This window comes from Dipodomys ordii, unplaced genomic scaffold, assembly GCF_000151885.1.
Source record: "Dipodomys ordii isolate 6190 unplaced genomic scaffold, Dord_2.0 Scaffold31, whole genome shotgun sequence".
Lineage (NCBI taxonomy): Eukaryota > Metazoa > Chordata > Mammalia > Rodentia > Heteromyidae > Dipodomys > Dipodomys ordii.
This window is the reverse complement of record NW_012267247.1, coordinates 7094699-7115281: the sequence shown is the minus strand read 5'-3', so window position 1 is coordinate 7115281 and position 20583 is coordinate 7094699. Positions and strand designations below refer to the sequence as shown.

At 51.2% G+C, this 20583-nt stretch overlaps 3 protein-coding genes across 6 annotated transcripts in view; all 3 read left to right on the top strand.

Moving 5' to 3' along the window:
• Positions 1-1815, top strand: part of Prpf8 (pre-mRNA processing factor 8) — a 45577-nt gene extending 43762 nt beyond the window's left edge. The window contains exons 30-33 of the mRNA XM_013016312.1: positions 617-757; positions 884-1023; positions 1126-1328; positions 1489-1815. Coding sequence (XP_012871766.1) covers positions 617-757; positions 884-1023; positions 1126-1328; positions 1489-1643 — 639 coding nt within the window. The 3' untranslated portion in view covers positions 1644-1815. The remainder of the gene's footprint in view (positions 1-616; positions 758-883; positions 1024-1125; positions 1329-1488) is intronic.
• Positions 1816-3029: 1214 nt separating this feature from the next.
• Positions 3030-7254, top strand: Rilp (Rab interacting lysosomal protein). 3 transcript variants are annotated; one of them, XM_013016394.1, is made up of 8 exons: positions 3030-3453; positions 3534-3621; positions 3695-3801; positions 3892-4077; positions 4292-4437; positions 4775-4897; positions 6456-6539; positions 6787-7254. In XM_013016394.1, exons 1-8 carry the CDS (start codon positions 3226-3228, stop codon positions 6917-6919), a joined length of 1095 nt encoding a protein of 364 aa, XP_012871848.1. In that variant the 5' UTR covers positions 3030-3225; the 3' UTR covers positions 6920-7254. The 3 variants fall into 3 exon arrangements, with proteins under 3 accessions (XP_012871848.1, XP_012871847.1, XP_012871849.1); XM_013016393.1 differs by having other exon boundaries at positions 3528-3621; XM_013016395.1 differs by lacking the exon at positions 6456-6539 and having other exon boundaries at positions 3528-3621.
• Positions 7255-7925: 671 nt separating this feature from the next.
• Positions 7926-19981, top strand: Scarf1 (scavenger receptor class F, member 1). Of its 2 annotated transcripts, none has more exons than XM_013016419.1 (11): positions 7926-8026; positions 8304-8365; positions 8590-8691; positions 9774-10296; positions 14654-14872; positions 15287-15415; positions 16688-16791; positions 17095-17212; positions 18130-18251; positions 18333-18479; positions 19169-19981. In XM_013016419.1, exons 1-11 carry the CDS (start codon positions 7926-7928, stop codon positions 19963-19965), a joined length of 2424 nt encoding a protein of 807 aa, XP_012871873.1. In that variant the 3' UTR covers positions 19966-19981. The 2 variants fall into 2 exon arrangements, with proteins under 2 accessions (XP_012871873.1, XP_012871874.1); XM_013016420.1 differs by having other exon boundaries at positions 16688-16808; positions 17109-17212.
• Positions 19982-20583: the final 602 nt, after the last annotated feature.

Below are 20583 nucleotides of genomic sequence, written 5' to 3'. Positions count from 1 at the left end.
TCTACCACTTGAGCCACAGCGCCACTTCCGGCTTTTTCTGCTTATGTCCTGCTGAGGAATGGAACCCAGGGCCTCATGCATGCAAGGCAAGCACTCTGCCACTGAGCCACCTTCCCAGCCCTAAACAGAGATTTTTATATTTTCTGAAACACCATTTTGTGGCTTTCAGAACTGACAAGTTTGAAAAGCTTGCTAATACCCTGTGAGTGACTTGATAGTAAGCATTTCCTGTTAGGAACAGTATCAGATTTAACATACCAATCTGGAATATATGGCTTGGTTGTACAATGCTTGCCCAGTTTTCATGAGGCCCTGGATTCAGTCCCTCCCACCCCCACCCCCCAAGAAAATTGAAACATCATGTACTGTTTTTTCAGCTGTAGTATTTAGCTTGTGGAGATTGAGCTGTATGCTTGTAGATACTCAAATGTTTACCAACTGAAGATTCTGGTGGGGACAGTGGTATGAAGCCCTATGTAACGGTTTGAAAAGGTGATTCTGATGAGGGTTGTCTGCCTGAATTTGAGAAGATTCATTCTTGTTAGTGTAATAAAACCCGAACCCTTATCGTCTAATACTAAGGATGTTTCTTGACCCTCCCCCCCCCAATCTTCAGATTGCTGGATACCTGTATGGGGTGAGCCCACCAGATAACCCCCAGGTAAAGGAGATCCGCTGTATTGTAATGGTACCACAATGGGGCACTCATCAGACTGTGCATTTACCTAGCCAGCTGCCCCAGCATGAGTACCTCAAGGTAAGTAATGGTGTGAAAGAGCTTGGGAATTTGGCTTCCTGCCATGGGTGAGGTGGTGGAAAGGCAGTTATTTTACTTTGTTATTTACTTATTATTGAAAGTTATTTTATTTCTCTTTGCCTATAGGAGATGGAACCCTTAGGTTGGATCCACACACAGCCCAATGAATCCCCCCAGCTCTCACCCCAGGATGTCACTACCCATGCCAAGATCATGGCTGACAACCCATCTTGGGATGGTGAAAAGACCATTATTATCACTTGCAGGTGGGTGTGGCTTCTCCTTTTGAAGAAGTATAATGGAGGAGGCATTGCATGTCAGAGTCTGGAATGTTAGCTTCTCTCACTCTGGTCTTTCTCACTCCCCAGCTTCACACCAGGCTCCTGCACACTGACAGCCTATAAGCTGACCCCTAGTGGCTATGAATGGGGACGCCAGAACACCGACAAAGGCAACAACCCCAAAGGTTACCTGCCCTCACATTATGAGAGGGTCCAGATGCTGCTGTCTGATCGCTTCCTCGGCTTCTTCATGGTTCCTGCCCAGTCCTCATGGAATTATAACTTTATGGGTAAGGGAGCAGTATGTATGTGTGACTACAACACAATTGTGGGGGGATCAGAGATCTGGTGAAATCGGCACCTTTAGCACTTGGGGCCTGATTCTGCCTTAGAATTGCTTGGTGAGGCAGGTGACCTTTATTAACATTTGATGTTTCCCTCTCCCCTAAGGTGTACGGCATGATCCCAACATGAAGTATGAACTGCAGTTGGCAAACCCTAAAGAGTTCTACCATGAAGTGCACAGACCCTCCCATTTCCTCAACTTTGCACTCTTGCAGGAGGGTGAAGTCTATTCTGCAGACCGTGAAGATCTCTATGCCTAGTGTTTTTCTCAACTCCTCCTGCTTCAGATTCCCCAAATGCTGGAGCTTCCTTTCCCAACCCACAGACAAGCTGGTGACATTCAGCAGCTTGGCCCGCTTTCCCTGTTTTGTGCTTGTGTTGTTGATAGCTTGTGATCCTGAACAAAATAATAATAAATTTTGTATAAATAGGGTAGTTTGTGATTGTTTTCTCTTTTTTCCTAAATTCAGATTCCAGGTGTCAGTAGGTCAGGGGGTTGGCCTGAGGCAGTTGTTGATACCAGTGTGCTAGGTTTGGCTTTGATGTGAGATATAATGCCTCCTCTATTAAGGAGTTGGGGGCTCAATATTGCCTAGACTCAGGGTACTGACGTGGGGTTGGCCTTCACCCTCTGCTGCCTTGACCCCATTTATTGCTTTCTTTGCAAAGTTCTTACACATCCCCCAATGTCAACATTACTTAAAGCAGCTGCCATTTTCTGGGTCTAGTTGTGCCTGTATTGTCCAACCTATTGCTTCTCCTTCCCTCCTTTAGGAGTACTGGGGTTTTTTTGTTTGTTTTTTTATTTTTTTTTTTCCCTGAAAATACCATACAGAGGGGTTACAATTACATGGGCAAGTACTGGGGTTTTGAACTCAGCTTCACTCTCTTGCTAGGCAGGCATCTACCACAAACCATACCCCAGTCCCTGTACTGCTTTCCTTTTCAAGTCAGGGTCTCACATTATTCTCTAGGCCAGTTTCAACATCAGTCTTCCTGCCCTCTGCCTGTTAAGTAGCTGGAATTTCAAGCATGAGCCACCCATCCATCCAGATTGGCCTTTGTTGGCTTTTTTTTTTTTTGCCAGTCCTGGGACTTGAACTCAGGGCTTGGAAGCTGTTTTGCATCAGGCTAGCACTCTACCTACTTGAGCCACAGTTTTAATCCAGCCTTTTTTGGGTAGACAGTTGTAGATACTTATGGGCTTAACTGCCCAGGCTGGCTTTGAGCCGTGATATTCAGATCTCAGCCTCCTGAGTTGCTAGGATTACAGGCCTGAGCCATTGGTGCCAGGCTTGTTTTTTGCTTTAAAAAAAAACTTGTCTAGCTCAGGTTGGCCTTTTATTAATTCCTCCTACCTCAGTCTCCTGAGTGCTAGGATTATAGGTGTTCACTATTACCTGCCAGCCCTTTTTCAGCTGTGCCCTTCCTGGTCTGGGAAAATAAGCACTGGAACAAGCCATCTCTTCCCAAGAAGGTCAACCTTCAACCTTTCCAGACACTCAAAAGTCCAGCCTCTGGCTCCAGAAACGGGTGGAGCCTGACCTGGGTGCAATGGGGAGGGCTTGCCTAAAGTGACCACTGACAGCCCTGGGCCTCAGCTCTTGGATGCCTGCCTGGAGTTGGTTGTCCTCTTTCCAGTGACCTTGCAGCTGAACAGGACAGGGCCCAGGGGGCCTAGGACAGTCTCCCCACTCCAGAGCCCTTTTCCCCTGGGCGCTCCTCCCTTGTCACTTCTACTCCACCCCTTACTAAACTTCCTGGACCGGAACTTGTGGCTTGTCCCTGGCCCAATTCAGAGTAGGAGTGAATTTGGCCTGAGGAGTAGGGGAAGCAAGTAAAATGGAGCCTAGCTGGTCAGCGCCTGGGCCAGCTGGCTGCGGGTCTCGAGGGGCCGCGGGGCCGGGGACAGCGGCGGAGCTCGTGTACCATCTCGCGGGGGCCCTGGGCACTGAGCTGCAGGAGCTGGCGCGTCGTTTCGGTCCAGAGGCCGCGGCCGGGCTGGTGCCGCTCGTGGTCCGGGCCCTGGAGCTCCTGGAGAAGGCCGCCGTGGGGCCCGCCCCGGACTCGGTGAGTCTCTGTCCCCTCCGCTCGCGCCCGGCGGGAGCCGCGGGTCCCTAACCGAGAGTCCCGGGCCTTGCCAGCTACAGGTGTCGGCGCAGCAGGCCGAAGTGGAGCTGCGGCGGCTGCGGGAGGAGAACGAGCACCTCCGCCAGGAGCTGCGCTCGGGGCCGCAGGGTGAGTGCCAGCCCCTCCAGGGTCCGGGGCGGGACCCCTGCGACCGCTACCGTTAAGAACGCCCCTTCCTCAGAGGAGCGCGCGCTGCTACGGCAGCTCAAGGAGGTGACTGACCGACAGCGCGACGAACTCCGCGCGCACAGCCGCGACCTGCTGCAGCGCAGCCAGGAGACAGAGGCCGTGAGTGCAGCGAGGGCCGGGCCGCGGGCGCGGGGCGGGGCTGTGGCGCCGCGAAGCTCCGCCCACCTCGCCATCTCGCCCCGCCCCCAGTTGCAGGAGCAGCTGCAGCGCCTTCTGCTGGTGAACGCGGAGCTTCGGCACAAGCTGGCAGCCGTGCAGGCCCAGCTGCGGGTGGCTCAGGACCGCGAGAGGGAGCGCGAGCTTTCTCGGGAAGGCGCCGGTGAGCTGGCTGGAGACCAGAAGCAGGAGCCCGAACGGGCAGCCCCTGAACACCCGGTAAGTATCAGAAGAGGGCACTCGGTATGCATTGGGCAGGGATACCATACTGCGTAACAGATCCACCCATATGGCAGCATATGGGTTTGGTCCCCAGTTGGCGTCCGGCAGCACCCTCGCTCTCCGCCTCCCTGTCCCCACGTCCCCTCGTGTTCCTGTGATGGCACTAGGATTAAACACAGATCACCATCTAACCACACCTGACTTCCTACAGGTGGATGCACCAGAGCAGCCAGGGAGTCCCTTGCAGGGAGGCCAGTGCGGCTTCAGCCGGGAGGAGGTTGAACAGATTCTTCAGGAGCGGAATGAGCTTAAGGCCAATGTGTTCCTGCTCAAGGAGGAGTTGGCCTACTTCCAGCGGTGAGGGGCTGGGAAGCCAAAGGTCCTCCATTCCCACCAGTTCTTGGACCTCCGGCCACCACACCTCATCCTTTGGTTCTTTCATATATCAGCAGTAATATTTGCCAGATCCTATCTGGGCCCTGGAAGGACGTGACTATCAGTTCCTGCCTTTCTAGAACTTGGTGCAAACAGAGGAATGAGCAGGCACAAAGGGTCACAACAGTAGTAGGCAGTGAAGTATTCTTAAGAGCCACTTACTAAGAAAAGGTCAGAGGAATGAGGAACACAGGTACTTGTCTGAGACCTACTTTTGGCATCCCCATTGCTTTCCCTCTGCTCCTACTTTTCTCTGTAGGGAACTGCTCACAGACCACAGGGTCCCTGGACTTCTGCTTGAAGCCATGAAAGTGGCTGTCAGGAAACAGCGGAAGAAGATCAAGGCCAAGATGTTAGGGACACCAGAGGAACCAGAGAGCAGGTAAGATCCTGACTCCATTCCCAGTGAACCAGTCTTCCTTCCTCTCCTCCCCACCCCCCAGTTCTGCTGAGCCTGATAACCCAGCCTTAGCTACCTCCTGCATCTGTGGACCCACCTTCATCACCCCCTTGAGCAGACCTAGTATAGTTATTTCTTGGCCCTCTCAACCTGGCCTGGTTTTCCTTTTGCCTACTGTTTAGCTTGCTATCTTTTTCTCTGAATCTGGCTGCTCCCACCTGCCCTGCCCACTGCATATCCTGCTAAAGAAATCTACTAAGGGCTGGGAAGGTGGCTCAGTGGTAGAGTGCTTGTCTTGAATGCATGAGGCTCTGGGTTCGATTCCTCAGCACCACATAAGCAGAAAAAGCTGGAACTGGTGCTGTGGCTCAAGTGGTAGAGCACTAGCCTTTAGCTGAAGAGCTCAGGGACAGTACCCAGGCCCAGACTTCAGGCCCCACAACCAACCAACCAACCAACAAAAATCTACTACGAGCTGGGCGCCAATGGCTTACACCTGTAATCCTAGCTATTCAAAACTTGGTCATGGGGCTTAAACTCTGCCCACGTGCTGTCCCTCAGCTCTTCAGCTCAAGGCAAACGCTCTACCATTTGAGCCACAGTGCCATTTCCAGTTTTCTAGTGGTTAATTGGAGATAAGAGTCTCATGGACTTTCTTGCCAGGGCTGGCTTTGAACCACAATCCTCAGCCTCCTTAGTAGCTAAGATTACAGGTGTGAGCCACTAGTGCCTGGCTCTGTGAGCTTCTTATCTCCAATTAACCACCAAAAAAAAAAATCTGGGGCTAGGAAGGTGGCTCAGTGGTAGAGCGCTTGCCTTGCATGCACGAGGCCCTGGGTTCGATTCCTCAGTACCACATAAGCAAAAAAAGAAAAAAGCCGGAAGTGTCGCTATGGCTCAAGTGGTAGAGTGCTAGCCTTGAGCTGAGAGCTGAGGGACAGCATTCAGGCCCAGAGTTCAGGCCCCACGACTAGACCCTCACCCCCCAAAAAAATCTGGAAGTAGAAGTATGACTCAAGTAGTAGAGTGCCAGCCTTGAGCAAAAAAGCTAAGGGAGAACACTCTGGCTCTGAACTGAAGCCTTAGTACCAGCACATTCATCCTCTCTCTCTTTCTCTCTTCCTCTGCCTCCTCTTCTCCTTCCTCTTCCTCTTCCTCCTTCTCTCCCTGACACACACACATACACACACAGAGGAAAGACAATAAAGAAAGTGACAGAAAAAACAAAGAAAGAAAAAGAATGAAGGAGGGAAAGGAAATTTGCTAAAAACATCCTCACACTCAGCCTTCATTTTCCTGCCTTGGCTGGATGAGAGGTGTGAAGCTGTGGCTGCAGTCATAGGGGACCTGCTGACTGCCAGGCTATAAAGTGAAAACATGAAGATGTCCTACATGTCCCCAGTGTCATCTTCTCTCCAGCCCCGAGGTCCCTACAGTCATGCTGTCCTCCCCTGATGCTCCTGGAAGCAGTGAAGAAGGCTCAACATGAGCTGGGCTCCTGTTGTTCCTGGAGCCATTATGCCTCCTCCCTCTGTCTTAGTGATGATGAAGATGGCTCATGGCTCCTGCTCTCCATGGATAAGGAAGATCACCCTCCACCCACCGAGTCCAGAATACAGAGTTTGTATGTTGGGGGAAGGGAAAAGGCAGAGGAGGGAGTGAAGGAGCAGCCCACCTATTTCTCTGTGCCCTTTTCCTGTTCTACTTCCTCTCACCCAGCCGTCCTAAGCACTAACTTTCCTCCTGCTTCTCTGTCCTAGGCCCCTTTAGTTCCCTTTGATCTCCTGACACACTTTCTTTCCTCTGTTTCCCTGCCCTTAGCCCATTTTCTTGGCTTCCTGGCTCCAAGTACCTCTTGCCTCTCCCTCCAGCTTTAGCTTGTGGTATCGGGGTCAAGCAGAGGCCCCTGACGCTGAGACCAGCAGCAAGCTAGGAGAAGAAGAGGAAGCCCCCCAGCAACCTCTCCTGGAGCCTGTGGGCGCTCCTCCAGCCCCCACCTCCTGACTGTCCTTCGCTGCTCATGATGAACATGTTGGTCTGAGGGCCCAGCTGCCCAAGATGCCTGACTTCAGGGTTTGGCTGGAAGTGGATGTGTGACTTCAAATGAAGAGAGGGGACCCCCTTCACACCTGTCTCCAGGGCTCATCTGCAGTCAGTTATGGCCGTTGCATTGGGGATTTTAGGCTGCCTCACTCCCCACCATGTGTGTATCCCATCTGGGGGCCAGACGTAAAGGTGGCTTGTATCAGGTCCAGTTTCCCCATCCAGGAGAGAGAACTGACGGCCTACCTCCCAGGAGTTTTGTACAAGCCTCAGCTAATATAATAAAAGTATCTGTCCATAAGACCCTAAAACTGTGGTTTCTTTTTTTTGTTGTTGTTGGTCATGGGGCTTGAACTCTGGGCTTAGGTGCTGTCCCTGTGCTCTTCAGCTCAAGGCGAGTGCTCTACTGCTTGAGCCACAGCGCCATTTCCGGTTTTCTAGTGGTTTATTGGAGATAAGAGTCTCACGGACTTTCCTGCCTGGGCTGGCTTTGAACCTCGATCCTCAGATCTCAGCCTCCTGAGTAGCTAGATTTACAGGCGTGAGCCACCGGTGCCTGGCTCCTAAAACTGTTTTATGTCTGTCAGTGCCTAGCTCTCCTCCCAGGTTCTTCTTGGCCAGTCACTGGGTGGCAGCTTCTCCCAGCTTTAGCCTCTTGTTGAGAGTGTGGCTTAATGAAAAGCCATGGCTCCCACTATCACTCCATCCCTTTGCCTGTCCCCAGTACCCAGGACCTATGGCTTCTGAGCTCCATACATGGCCCACTTTGGCCTTACTGTTAACCTTCCTTTCGTTTATTTCTGGGTCTCTGGCCTTCCTAGCATCCTCCGCCCTCTCAGGGAGGTGCTTCAGGACAACCCGCCCCTCGGGCCTGGTTTCCTCAGGAAAAGCCTTGGGAGGAAGCAGGGAGGGGGTTGGGAGCTTGTGGGGGCCTATTAACCCTGACCCTCCCACTGCTCTGGGCGCCATGAGACTGGGGCTGCTGCTCCCACTGCTGCTGCTCTGGACAAGGGGGACCCAGGAGTCCACACTAAACCCAGAGGGGCAGCACGTCTGCCCCGGCAGCAGGTGGGTTTGTGGGAGTCTGATGAGATGGTGGCTGAACTACCAAATCATGTTGGGGCATGTGGGAGCGAAGGGAGGGGAAACTTGAGGGACAGCCTGGCTGGGAAGGCAAGGGAAGAGGAAGAGAGAGCTTGCGGACATGGGGGCTGTGATTCTCAGGGACTGTGATTACAGAGCAGATCTCCCTGGTAGGGCTGAGGCTGGCTCCCACACCTCAGCCAGAGTCTGCGATCAACTCTGTTAACCGGCTGTCCCAGATGACCCCTTTCTGCCCCCACAGCCCCTCTGCGGACCTCCAGTGCTGCCCAGGCTGGAGGCAGAAAGATCAAGAATGCACCATCCGTGAGTAGCCAGGACGGACCCCCCACCTAAAAAGGGGGACACACGCAGCCCATTGGCTGTCCTTCCTACCTCTTTCCCCTCCTGAGCCCTAACCCCCACCCCAACCCCGTGCGACTCTAAGAGAATGTCTTTGAAGAGGCAGAGCCCCCAAGAAAGGGTGAAAGGGCAGGGGTATCTGCTAGTCATGTCTTCTTGCCTTCTCACCTGGGTGGGGTGTTTTTCAGCCATCTGTGAAGGGCAGGATGCCTGCAGGAAAGACGAGATATGTGTGAAGCCAGGCCTCTGTCGATGTAAACCTGGATTCTTCGGGGCACAATGTAGTTCACGTGAGTTTGGGAAAAATTGGGTATGGGGCAGGGGTGGCACAGAAGGTAGAAATGTAGCCTTAGGCCAGGTGTTGGTGGCTCACACCTTTATTCCTAGCTACTCAAGAGGCTGAGATTGAGGACCACCGTTCGAAGCTAACCCAGGCAGGAAAGTCTGTAAGACTCTTATCTCCAACTAACCACCACAAAACTGGAAGTGATGCTGTGGCTCAAAGTGGTAGCCTTCAGTGAAAAAAGCATAGAAGGACTCTAGACTCTGAACTCAAGCCCCAATACTGGCACAAAAAAAAAGAAAAAGAAAAGAAATGTAAACTTAGAACAGCAGGGCCAGAGCCCTAGAAGCCTCACAGAGGAAACTGAGGCCTAGAAACTGGAAGTGGTATCTTCCTGGGAAATGCCCTAAATGATCTGGTTTTTACCAAGACCCACAAAGTCCTGCATACCTGGCACCTTCATTTTTCTTTCCAACTTTCCATAGACAGGAGCCCTATTAACTGCAAAATGAGCACATTCTCATTCTCCCCCACATCTACCTTATACATCAGTGGAAGGAGGCCAGGGGCTGGGCTGTTTGCCCTCTCTGCCAGGAAGAGGGGGATGGGAAAAGTGTGGGGATGGCACATAGCCAGTGGAAAGACTCTAGGAGTCTCTGGTCTCAGAGGAGACGGAGAAATGCAGCTTTTCCTGCCGTCCTGGTGGGCAGCACCCACCTGAGATCAGGGTGAGTGTTAAGCTCCCAGCTCACATCAGAGGTAGGGGGGAATGTATCAGGAAGAGGTGGGTGAAACCTCACCCACCTCTGAGTGGGTGTCTCTGGACACACCCTCTCCCTCTCAGCATCTCTAAATGTGTTCTGGAATGTGTAGTGGAAGGCAGAGCTTAGGCTAAGGTTTTTCTGATTCAGTCTGGGGCAGGAAATGAGCTGTAACCTAGGATGATAAGCTGCTAGATATACTGGGGGGGACTGTCTCTGGCTCTTGGGGGATTGGTCTGGTCCCCTTCGGCCTTGGGGAAAGGCCAGGGTGGTGATTTGTCCCTGACTCTGAGCTCTCATCCCCCTATTCTATCTCTGACTCCTGCAGGCTGCCCAGGCCAATACTGGGGCCCCGACTGCCGTGAGACCTGTCCCTGCCACCCTCATGGCCATTGCGAGCCGGCCACAGGTGTGTGCCAGTGCCAAGCCGGCCGCTGGGGCAGCCTCTGTGAGTTTTCATGTTCCTGCAGCTCCCATGCACGTTGCGACCCCGCTACGGGCACATGTCATTGTGACCCAGGTTGGTGGTCGCCCACGTGCCAACGCACATGCCAGTGCAACCCAAGGGCACACTGTGACCCAGTCACTGGCGCCTGCCTGTGCCCGCTTGGCTTTTGGGGTCGCCGCTGCAACTTCCATTGCACCTGCCACACCTCACCATGCCTGCAGGATAACGGCCGCTGCACCTGCCTGCCGGGCTGGTGGGGCCCCGAGTGTCGAAGGCGGTGTGAGTGTGTCCGTGGCCAGTGCAACGTTGTCTCTGGCCAGTGCACCTGCCCACCCGGCTTCCATGGCAAGCACTGTGAACTGCCCTGTGACCCTGGCCGCTATGGAGATCAGTGCAGTGAAAGGTGAGCCATGGGGGAAGACAAAGGAGGACCTGGGTAAGGGGAGGCAAAGAAGGGTTAGGGGAGCATGGGAATAGGTGGACATGTATGGAGAAGGGTGGGAGAAAGGGTAAGATGTTCCCGTGCTATCCCCAAAATATACACAAAGCAAGGATGACATAGCCTTGATTTCTCTAGTTCCACCTATACCCACTCCTGGGGCTTGAACTCCGGTCCTGGGCACTGTCCCTGAGCCTCTTTGTGCTCAAGAGTAACACACTACCACTTGAGCCACAGTGCCACTTCTAGCTTTTTTTAAGTAGTGTATTGGAGATAAGAGTCTCACAGACTTTTCTTTTTTTTTTTTTTTTGTCAGTCGTGGGGCTTGAACTCTGGGCCTGGGCGCTGTCCCTCAGCTCTTCAGCTCAAGGCGAGCGCTCTACCACTTGAGCTACAGCGCCACTTCCGGTTTTCTAGTGGTTTATTGGAGATAGGAGTCTCACAGTCTTTCCTGCCCAGGCTGGCTTTGAACCGCGATTCTCAGATCTCAGCCTCCTGAGTAGCTAGGATGACAGGCGTGAGCCACCAGCGCCCGGCTTCTCACAGACTTTTCTTCCTGGGCTGGCTTCAAACTGTGATCCTTAGATCTCAGCCACCTGAATAGCTAAGATTGCAGGCATGAGCCACTGGTGCTGCTTAAACCTACTCTTTTCATCCAATGATTATTAAAAAGTGTAGGACCTTGGGCAGAGAATGCGGCTTAATGGAAGAGTGCTTGCCTAGCATGCATGAAACCCTGGGTTCGATTCCTCAGTACCACATAAACAGAAAAGGCCAGAAGTGGTACTGTGGCTCAAGTGGTAGAGTGCTAATCTTGAGCAAAAGCAGCTCAAGGGCAGTGCTCAGGCACTGAGTTCAAGTCCCAGGACTGGCAAAAAAAAGTACAACTCCAAGGCATGGCTAAACAGTAAAGCACCTGTCTAGCAAGTGGGGAGCCCAGTTCAAGTGATGGTACAACCTGCAATCCCAGCACTCAGGAGACTGAGACAGGTAGATCTCGAGTTTGAGGCCAGATTAGGATATATAAAAGACTTTGTCTCTTGGGGCTGGGAAGGTAGCTCTGGTAGAGTGCTTGCCTTGCATGCATGAGGCCCTGGGTTTGATTCCTGAGCACCAACATAAGCAGAAATAGCTGGAAGTGGTGCTGTGGCTCAAGTGGTAGAGTGCTAGCCTTGAGCTGAAGAGCTGAGTGACAACGCCCAGGCCCAGAGTTCAGGCCCCATGACCAGCAAAACAAACAAACAAGTGCCATGATATCTTTGTTGCTTTTATGAAATGCCTTTAAACATGTTTTGAATTTGTCATATATGAAGTCCCCCCAAATAAATATTTTATAACTCTAAAGAAAAAAGGCCTAGGGGGCTGGGGAGGTGGCTCAGTGGTAGAGTGCTTGCCTTGCATGCATGAGGCCCTGGGTTTGATTTCTCAGCACCACATAAACAGAAAAAGCTGGAAGTGAAGCTATGGTTCAAGTGGTAGAGCACTAGCCTTGAGCTGAAGAGCTGAGGGATAGTGCCCAGACCCAGAGTTTGGGCCCCATGACCGACCAAAAAAAAAAAAAAGAAAGAAAGAAAAGAAAAAAAGCCTAGTATTAGAAAGACTCCTGCTACAAAATAATCCCTTTAGGATTCAGTGGTTTTCAGACATTGACCAATTTCCCATACAGTAAGAAATTATAGCCAGAGGCTCACCTCTGTAATCTTAGCTACTCAAAAGACAGATCTGAGATTGTGGCTCAAAATCAGCCTGGGCAGACAAATCTGAGACACTCTTATTTCCAATTAAACAGCAAAAAGGTAGAAGTGAAGGTGTGGCTAAAGTGGTAGAGTGCTATCATTGAGCAGAAAAAAAAAGCTAAGCAAGAGAAAATTACTCCTCCCTGCCCCGCCCAATATATGTAACACATATTTGATATAACTAAAGTAAAAGTTTAACACATACTTAACTTTCATTATACTTACCTAAGAATATGTTCACACCTGTAATCCTAACTGTTCAGTAGACTGAGATCTGCCTATCATGGTTCAAAGCCAGCTGGGGCAGGACAGCTCATGAGACTCTTCTCTCCAGTTAACTACTGAAAAAGCTGGAAATGGCGCTATGACTTAAGTAGTAGAGGAAAAAAAAAATATCTGAGTGTTGGTGGCTTACACCTGTAATCCTAGCTACTCAGGAGGCTGAGATCTAAGGATAACGGTTTGAAGCCAGATTAGGCAGGAAAAGCTGTGAGACTCTTATCTCCAATTATCAAAGTGGTAGAATGCTAGCCTTGAGCAAAAGAGCTCAGGGATAACCCCCAAGTCCTGAGTTCAAACCCCACGACCAGCACACACATACATACACAAAAAACCACAGCAATAATTTCTTCTTTTTTTCTCAATCCTAACCATAATCACATAAATCTTTGTTATTGTTATTGTTGGTGGTGGTGGCTTGATCTCTGAGCCTGGGGGCTATCCCTGAGCTCTTCAGCACAAGGCTAGCCCTCTACCACTTGAGCCTCTTCCAGTTTTCTGGTGGTAAATTGGAGATAAGAGTCTCATGGCCTTTCCTACCCTGGCTGGCTTTGAACCTCGACCCTCAATCTCAGCCTCTCAAGTAGCTAGGATTACAGATGTGAGCTACCAGCGCCTGGCCTAAATCAATTTTATAAACTCCTCCTTTACCTTAGCCCTGGAATGGATCTGACCCAAGCCTTTGATCCCAGATAACCAAGCATCTGGAGAAAGAAACTTGAACTACAGTTAGCATCAATGGGAAGTTAAGACAAACTTGAAAGGATAGTGGTGAAAACAGGAATTGATAGTTTATTTAGGTTTTTTGTTGTTGTTATTTTTGCTTTTTTTTGCCAGTCCTGGGACTTGAACTCAGGGCCTGGGCACTGTCTCTGAGTTTCTTTTGCTCAAGGCTAGCACTCTACCACTTGAGCCATAGCACCACTTCTGGCTTTTTCTGTGTATGTGGTACTAAGGAATCAAACCCAGGGCTTCATTCATGCTAGCCAAGCATCCTACCACTAAGCCACATTCCCAGTCCAGTTTTACTTTTTTTGTTTTGTTTATTTTTTGTCTTTGGGTTTGAGTTCAGGTCCTAAGTTTTGTCCCTGAGTTTTTGTTTTTTGTTTTTGGTACGGTTATGGGGCCTGAACTCTGGGCCTGGGTGCTGTCCCTCAGCTCTTCAGCTCAAGGCTAGCGCTCTACCACTTGCGCCACAGTGCCACTCCCAGCTTTTTTTTCTTTTTGCTTATGTGGTGCTGAGGAATTGAACCTGGGGCCTCATGCATGCAAGGCAAGCACTCTACCACTGAGCCACTTTCCCAGCCCCTCCCTGAGTTTTTTTTGCTCAAGGCTAGTGCTCTACCACTTAAGCCACAGCTCTATTTCCCTTTTTTTTTTTAGTCGTTAATTGGAGAAAAAGTCTCACAGACTTTTTCCTGCCTGAGCTGGTTTTGAACTGCAATCCTCAGATCTCAGCATCTTCAGTAGCTAGGATTATAGGTATGAGCCACTTGTTCCCAGCTCTTAGTTTAGGGTTTTTATTTATTTATTTATTTCATTTGCTATTCCTGGGGCTTGAATTCAGGCCTGGGCACTGTCCCTGAGCTTTGTGCTCAAAGGTAGGGGTCTACCACAGTACCACTTCTGGCTTTTTGGTGGTTAATTGCAGACAAGAATCTCTCAGATTTGTCTGCCCAGGCTGGCTTTGAACTGGGATTTTCCAGATCTCAGCTTCCTGAGTAGCTAGAATTACAGGTGTGAGCCACAAGGGTATCCAGTTGTATTCTATTTTTATCTATTTTCAAGTTATAAAGAAAAAGATAAACCACTGAGTCCTGTTTTCAGGGATGGTGTGCTATGGGAAAGGAAATAGAGAAAAGAGGAGGAAGGCAGAGTTGAGAGGAGAGAAGTAGAAGACAGGGTGGGAACTTCGATGCCCTACTCGGGCTGGGTCATAGAGGCCCTGGGACCTAGAGAAGGGTGAATCACAGAGTGAGGGGTCAGGTGACAAGAGATGGCAAGTGGTTACACACTGCCTCACAAACTGAGGCCCGGAGTTCAATATCCAGTAGTGTGAGTGTATACACATACACACACGTAGAGAGATGGGAGACAGAATCCTATGAGCATGCCCAGAGGCCATCTATCTAGCCTCTTCATTGTATAGTGTGGAGAAGCTGAGGCTCAAACCTGTCTGAGTTGACCCAGCTGGGGCCTGAACATGCTCCAGTGTCCCTGGAGGGCTGCCTGAGCGGGCAGGGAGGGGTTGGAGGGGGCGGCACACTATCTACCCACAGTGCTCCATGTACCTCTTCTCTTGCCAGATGTGGCCACTGCAAGCCCAATGCAACATGCTCTCCCATCACGGGCAGCTGTGACTCCTGCAAGCCCGGCTGGAATGGAACTCAGTGCAAGCAACGATGCCCACCTGGTACCTTTGGCAACAGCTGCAGCCAGCAGTGCCCCCGCTGCAAGCTTGGGGAGCCCTGTCAGGCAGACACTGGGCACTGTCAGCGCTGTGAGCCTGGCTGGCTGGGGCCCAGGTAAGACAGCCTTCCTGCTCAGTACAGGTACTCTTTTCCCCTAGGATCATCTCCCTTGCTCTCTCTGTGAAAGCCAATCTTCTAGTACACACACACACACACACACACACACACAGATAGAGCTCTTGTGCTACCTCCTAGAATAGAAACACTGAGGGAGAGAGATGGGAGAGAGGGGCCCTGTGCACAGTGCTCTTCTACTTCCCCCACCACTCAGACTGCCTTCCCTCTTCTTCCCTTGAGGATCCATAGTTTGTTACCTACTGGGTTTGGTTCCAGCTTCAAAGTCTTGTGTGCACCTGAACCTCACTGCTAAGGAGTGGTCCTTTGGGTCCCCAAGTCCAGGAGTGTGTAGGGAGACTAGGCTAACCACTACCCTCCCAGTCCCTGACTGAATCTTCTATTTTCCCCCAGGTGTGAAGACCCCTGCCCAACTGGCACTTTTGGGGAGGGCTGTAGTTCTACCTGCCCCCCCTGTGTCCAGGGGGTCTGCGATGTGGTGACAGGGGAATGTGTCTGTAACACTGGCTACTGGGGAACCAGGTGAGGACTGGACCCTGAGGATGGGAGAGAAAAGGGTGGTGATGAGGCCTCTGTAATATGTTTCCCAAACCTCCCTTCCTGGGTCTCTCCACCTCCCAGACACCACCCATCTTCCCCTAAGAAGGTAGTCCTGATGTATTTTCAAAGGAAAGTCTGCTGATGCCTAATCTAGAAGGACAATAAATAAATAATAAGTAAGTATCAAGTTTGGGGCCAATCTAGGCAGAAAAGTCCAGCTCCAAAATAACCAGTACAAAAGCATGGCTAATGCTGTAAAGCACTCATCAAGCAGGCAAGCAAGCTGAGCAAGGACAATGCCCTGAGTTTAAATCCTGGTTGTGGTAAAAATTAATTAAATACAGAATAAGAAGAAGAAATGAGGGCTGGCTCCCTAACTAGATGAGAGTTGGCTGCAGACATTCCCAAAGTCTTTAGGTGAGTGTGTATACTGTCAGATGGAAAAGATTTCATTTTACAGAGAACAGGGCTGAGGCTTAGGCAGTTGGGTCAGCTCAGACCTCCAGACCTGAGAGGTATCTCCCTGGATGCACTTTATGTGGCTGATCTCATACAAGTGCTGGGTGGCCAGCAGGGTGAGTGAGTGCAAAGATCTACATACAGAGGTCTACACACTGTCCTGGGAATGGCTAGGCATCTTCTGGGAGGAAGCATTCTTCCACATGCCGCCAGGGCCATGTAGAATGGCTCAAAATGCAGAGGAGTCTGTTTGGGCAGCGTCCAGAAAAATCTACCTGGCAGGGTTGTGGGAATGGTGCCCAGAAATCTATGTTGGCCTCTCCCTGCCCACTCCCTTCCCCTCTTATCCAGCCTGCAGCCTGCCCTTCCTTCCTTTCCTTTCTTTCTTTCCTTCCTTTTTAAAGTTTTTTTTAATGATATTATAAAGATGATGTACAGAAAAAGAGGTTACAGCTACATAAGTCCAATAATGAGTGTATTTCTTTTTGGACAATGTTAGTTCCTTCCCCCCCGCCCCCCCCCCGCCCTCTCGTGTCAGTCCTGAACTCAGGGCCTGAGTGCTGTCCTTGACCTTTTTCACTCAAGGCTGTTGCTCTACCATTTGAGTCACAGCTCCACTTCCGGCTGTGTGTGTGTGTGTGTGTGTGTGTTTAACTGGAGATAAGTGTTTCATTGACTTTCTTGCCTGGGCTGGTTCTGAACCACCATCCTCAAATCTCACCCTTCTGAATAGCTAGGATTACAAGCATGAGCCACCAGCTCCCGGCTCAATCTGCCTTTTCTTGTTACACCTAGCTGCAACAGTTCCTGCCCATCTGGCTTCCATGGAAGCAACTGCTCTCTCTCCTGCCAATGCTCAGAGGGACTCTGCCACCCTGTCTCTGGGGCCTGCCAGCTGGGTAAGGTGGAGGGGGAGGCCTAGAGCATGGTAACCAGGGTAAGTCTGGCTCTTTCATGGGCTGGGCCCTATTTGCTGGGGAGCCTGGGCCACGTGAGTGATCCTCGGCATGTCTGAGATCTGTTTGAATACTCTGGATCCCCCTAAAGATGTGACGGAGTTTTAGCCCTGTGCACTGCCCTCCTCCTCCCTCCCTGCCCCTGGCTGCAGAGGGTGGTGGAGCCACAGGTAAAAGACTGTGCAAAGGGCTACTTAGAACTAAAGAGGAAACATAATGTCCTGAATATTGAACCATCTCCCCTAGGTCGTCATGGTAAGAATGCCCTCATTGCTGGCATTCTTGTGCCTCTGCTGTTGCTTCTCCTGGGCATGGTCTGTTGTGTCTACTGCCGCTGGGCTACCCGGTTGGATCCCAAGGACAGGTGAACACTGGCTGGCACCATTTGGTTTCCTTTCAGGGCTGGGGAGGGGCTGGCCTTGTTACACATTTAGGTTGTAGGTAATGGAGGTAGTTGGCGGTGGTGAGACTCCAGGTCAGTCACCTGCCTTTCTTGGAAACCTTTAATAGGGAAAGTCCCAGGTCATGTAGGCATGAGTGAGGGGCACTAGGCACCAAGCTGTCCAAATACAACCCGTAGCAGGAAGCTGAGCTCAATTGACCAGGGCCTTGAAGAAGGCAGGAAACACAGAAGCTGAGGCCCAGCTCTGGGCCAAGAGAGGAAGAGACCAGAACTCACTCCTCCAAGAAATGAGAGTGACTTGAAATTCCGTGCAGAGTTTGGCAGAGAAGGTGGTTTTCTGAGGGATAGACCACTGGGCTGGTGAGGCTGCCAGACAGATGTGGCTCATGTTTTGTTCTTTATAAAACCTCTTGATACCTCTTCGCTCCTTTGAGACAGGAAATGTGGGGGTGGGAAGAAGTTTTTGTCCTCAGTTCACAGAAGACAACAAGGCTCAAGCTGACCCAGCTAGTCAAAGCTCCCACAGAGCTCCTGCCCAGCTTTCTGGACTCTGTCCTCATTTTACAGATTAGAAAACTAGAGCCCAGAGAGGTGTCAAAACTGTTACCTAGGTCTGTTTGACACTAGGGCCACCTTGCATTCTGTTACTCAGATCTTGGGCTCAATAGTTTAGGTTTTATTCTACCATCAATATGAAACCATTTAGCACTTGGGAGGCTAAAGAAGGAAGGTCACAAATTTGTGCTATGTGAGACCCTGTAGCTAATGAACCAAAGCAAAACAGCCATCGAAGTACATGTGATCATTTTGTCACACTGTGCAGAGGTTATTGTGGGTCACATGCATGAACACCCACCTTAACCACCCCCCTTTTTCAGGCCAGCAAGAGACGGAGCTGCCTTATCCAGGATGAAGCAGCAGGTCTGGGGGGCACTGACCAGGCTGGGCTCTGCGCTGTCCTGTGGCTCCCTCAGCAACTACAAGCTTCCCTGGGTGACAGGTAAGTGGGCACTAGGGGCCAGCGGCTGAGATGGAGCAAGTCTTCCCAGAAGGCTGTGCACCTGACTTGAAGTCCCTACAGTCTCTCACCATGACCCGGAGGTCCCGTTCAACCACAGCTTCATCGAGCCACCTTCTGCTGGCTGGGCCTCTGATGACTCCTTCTCTTCTGATCCTGAGTCTGGAGCAGAGGATGAGGGTCATACCTACTCCGTGCCACCCCGAGAAGGTAGGCCTCCCCCAACAGCTCACTCAGTCCCCGAGCAGCCTGCCCACCTCAATCTCTTCTATATTCCTTCAGCTAATGTGGACCCAGTGAAAAGTAAGAGAGATTCCTGTCCTCATTAAACTTGTAGTCTGATAGACACCAATCAGATACATCATTAGGAAAACAGGACAGTGTGTGTGTGTGTGTGTGTGTGTGTGTCTGGAGCTTGAACTCATGGCTTCAGCACTGTCCCTGAGCTTCTTTGCTCAAGGCTAACTAGCACTCTACCATGTGAGTCACAACTCCACTTCCAGTGTTTCATTGGAGATAAGAGTTTCACAGACTCAGCTGCCTGGGCTGGCTTTGAACTACCATCCTCAGATCTCAGCCTCCTGAGTAGCTAAGATTATAGATGTGAGCCACCAATAGCTGGCTTGATATATATTTCCATGGGGGAGGTAGCTGGCATTTCAGGTAGAGGCATCAGCATTCACATGGTTCACATGACTCCGTGGCTTCGAAATTTTTAGCTTGACAGTGGTTCAAAGCAGGGAGGGGTAGGGAGAAAAGAGCCAAGGAGCCAGGGCTACAGATCTGGCCTTTCCCCTGTTGTTCTGCACTTCACTCTTTGCAAGAGGAAGATGCTGCAGGTAAGATGAACTGGGGTGGCCAGCACAGCTGCAGCCTAGCTCTTCTGTTTCCTCTGCCAGGGATGATCCCTGTGGCTGAAGCAGAGTCTCCAGAGGCCAGCCTGGCTGGAGGCCCCTTCCCGCCCCCCGAGGATGCCTCCACACCATTTCCGATCCCACGCACCTCCAGCCTGGCCAGGGCCAAGCGGCCATCCGTTTCCTTCGCTGAAGGCACCAAGTTTGCACCACAGAGTCGCCGAAGTTCAGGGGAGCTCTCCAGCCCAATCAGAAAGCCCAAGAGGTTTTCCAGGGGCTCCCAGCCACGTCCTGAGGGCCAGGAAGCTGAGGAGTCCACAAGCCCAGAGCAAGCAAAAACGGAGGAGGCGCCTCCGGAAGCTGTTAGTCCAGGAGATGCAGATGAGTGTGTGGAAATCGTCAATGGCAGTGCTCAGGACAATTCTAGCTCTGTAGCCACCATCTACATGTTAGCAGGGACACCACAGAAATCTGAGGGTCCTAGCCGGTCTGTGTTTCATTGTCTTGGTAACTTCCAGAGAGGCCAAGCAGAATCCAAGGTCAAGAGTGCCATCCCTAAACCCATACGCCGAGCCCTGGGTCAAAACAAGGGTGGCCCAGGGCTGGCCTCTGGCTCTACCAGTCAGAACCCTGGCTCAGCCCCCAATATCAGCTTGGGGACTAGGCCTGAGGAAGTGTCCAGGGAGCTGAGGGATGGCACTAAGAGTGCAGGGAGAGTCCAGGAGGTAGCTTCAGGAAGCTTTCCCCCAATACAAGATCCCCAGAAGCAAGCTGAAGAGAAAAGGCAGGAAGAGCCTGTGTATGAGAATGTTGTACACATGTCTGGGCCACCACAGGCCTGAGGGCCTTGAATTTGGGGAGTGGGAAGAGGATGGGTAGAGTGGGCAGGGGAACACCAGAACTGATTGTGCTTTGTGCTAGAAAATGGTCCTGTGGCCAGGGCAGACATATCAGAGCCTCTGCTCTGAAAGAGGTCAGGGTTGGAATCCAACTGGCTCTGGGCCTTGGCAGTGTTTTGGGAGTAAATCTGCCTGGAAGGCCTGGGTAGAGACCCTGCAGGATGGGGTCAGGCATGGAAGACAGATGGCTCTAGGGACTTTTCCTCTATTTTCCTGGATCCTGCCCCAAAAGATACTACCCTTCTTCATTTGCAAAACATTTTTCTGAAATGGGAAACAACCTAATTTTAAGCAAATATTTCTTAGGCTAAGTTACCATATAACCAGTGGGGTGGGGGGGAGATATCATATACCAGGTGCTAGTGACTTATGCCCATAATCCTAACTACTCAGGAGGCTGAGATATGAGGATATGGTTCAAAGCCAGCCCAGGCAGGAAAGTCTGTGAGAGACTTATCTCCAGTTCACTACCCAAAAACTGGAAGTGGAGCTATGGCTCAAAGTGACAGAGTGCTAGCCTTAAACACAAAAGTTCAGAGACAGGGCTCCGGCCCTAAATTC

What these genes read in the sequence shown, in the direction of transcription:
- Rilp (XM_013016393.1), top strand. Translation starts at nt 3,226, where the DNA reads ATGGAGCCTAGCTGGTCAGCGCCTGGGCCAGCTGGCTGCGGGTCTCGA. An exon ending in TGGGGCCCGCCCCGGACTCG is followed by an intron (nt 3,454 to 3,527) that starts GTGAGTCTCTGT and finishes GGGCCTTGCCAG; the next exon opens with CTACAGGTGTCGGCGCAGCA. An exon ending in GAGTCCAGAATACAGAGTTT is followed by an intron (nt 6,540 to 6,786) that starts GTATGTTGGGGG and finishes CTCTCCCTCCAG; the next exon opens with CTTTAGCTTGTGGTATCGGG.
- Scarf1 (XM_013016420.1), top strand. Translation starts at nt 7,926, where the DNA reads ATGAGACTGGGGCTGCTGCTCCCACTGCTGCTGCTCTGGACAAGGGGG. An exon ending in GGAGATCAGTGCAGTGAAAG is followed by an intron (nt 10,297 to 14,653) that starts GTGAGCCATGGG and finishes TTCTCTTGCCAG; the next exon opens with ATGTGGCCACTGCAAGCCCA. An exon ending in ACTGGCTACTGGGGAACCAG is followed by an intron (nt 15,416 to 16,687) that starts GTGAGGACTGGA and finishes TGTTACACCTAG; the next exon opens with CTGCAACAGTTCCTGCCCAT.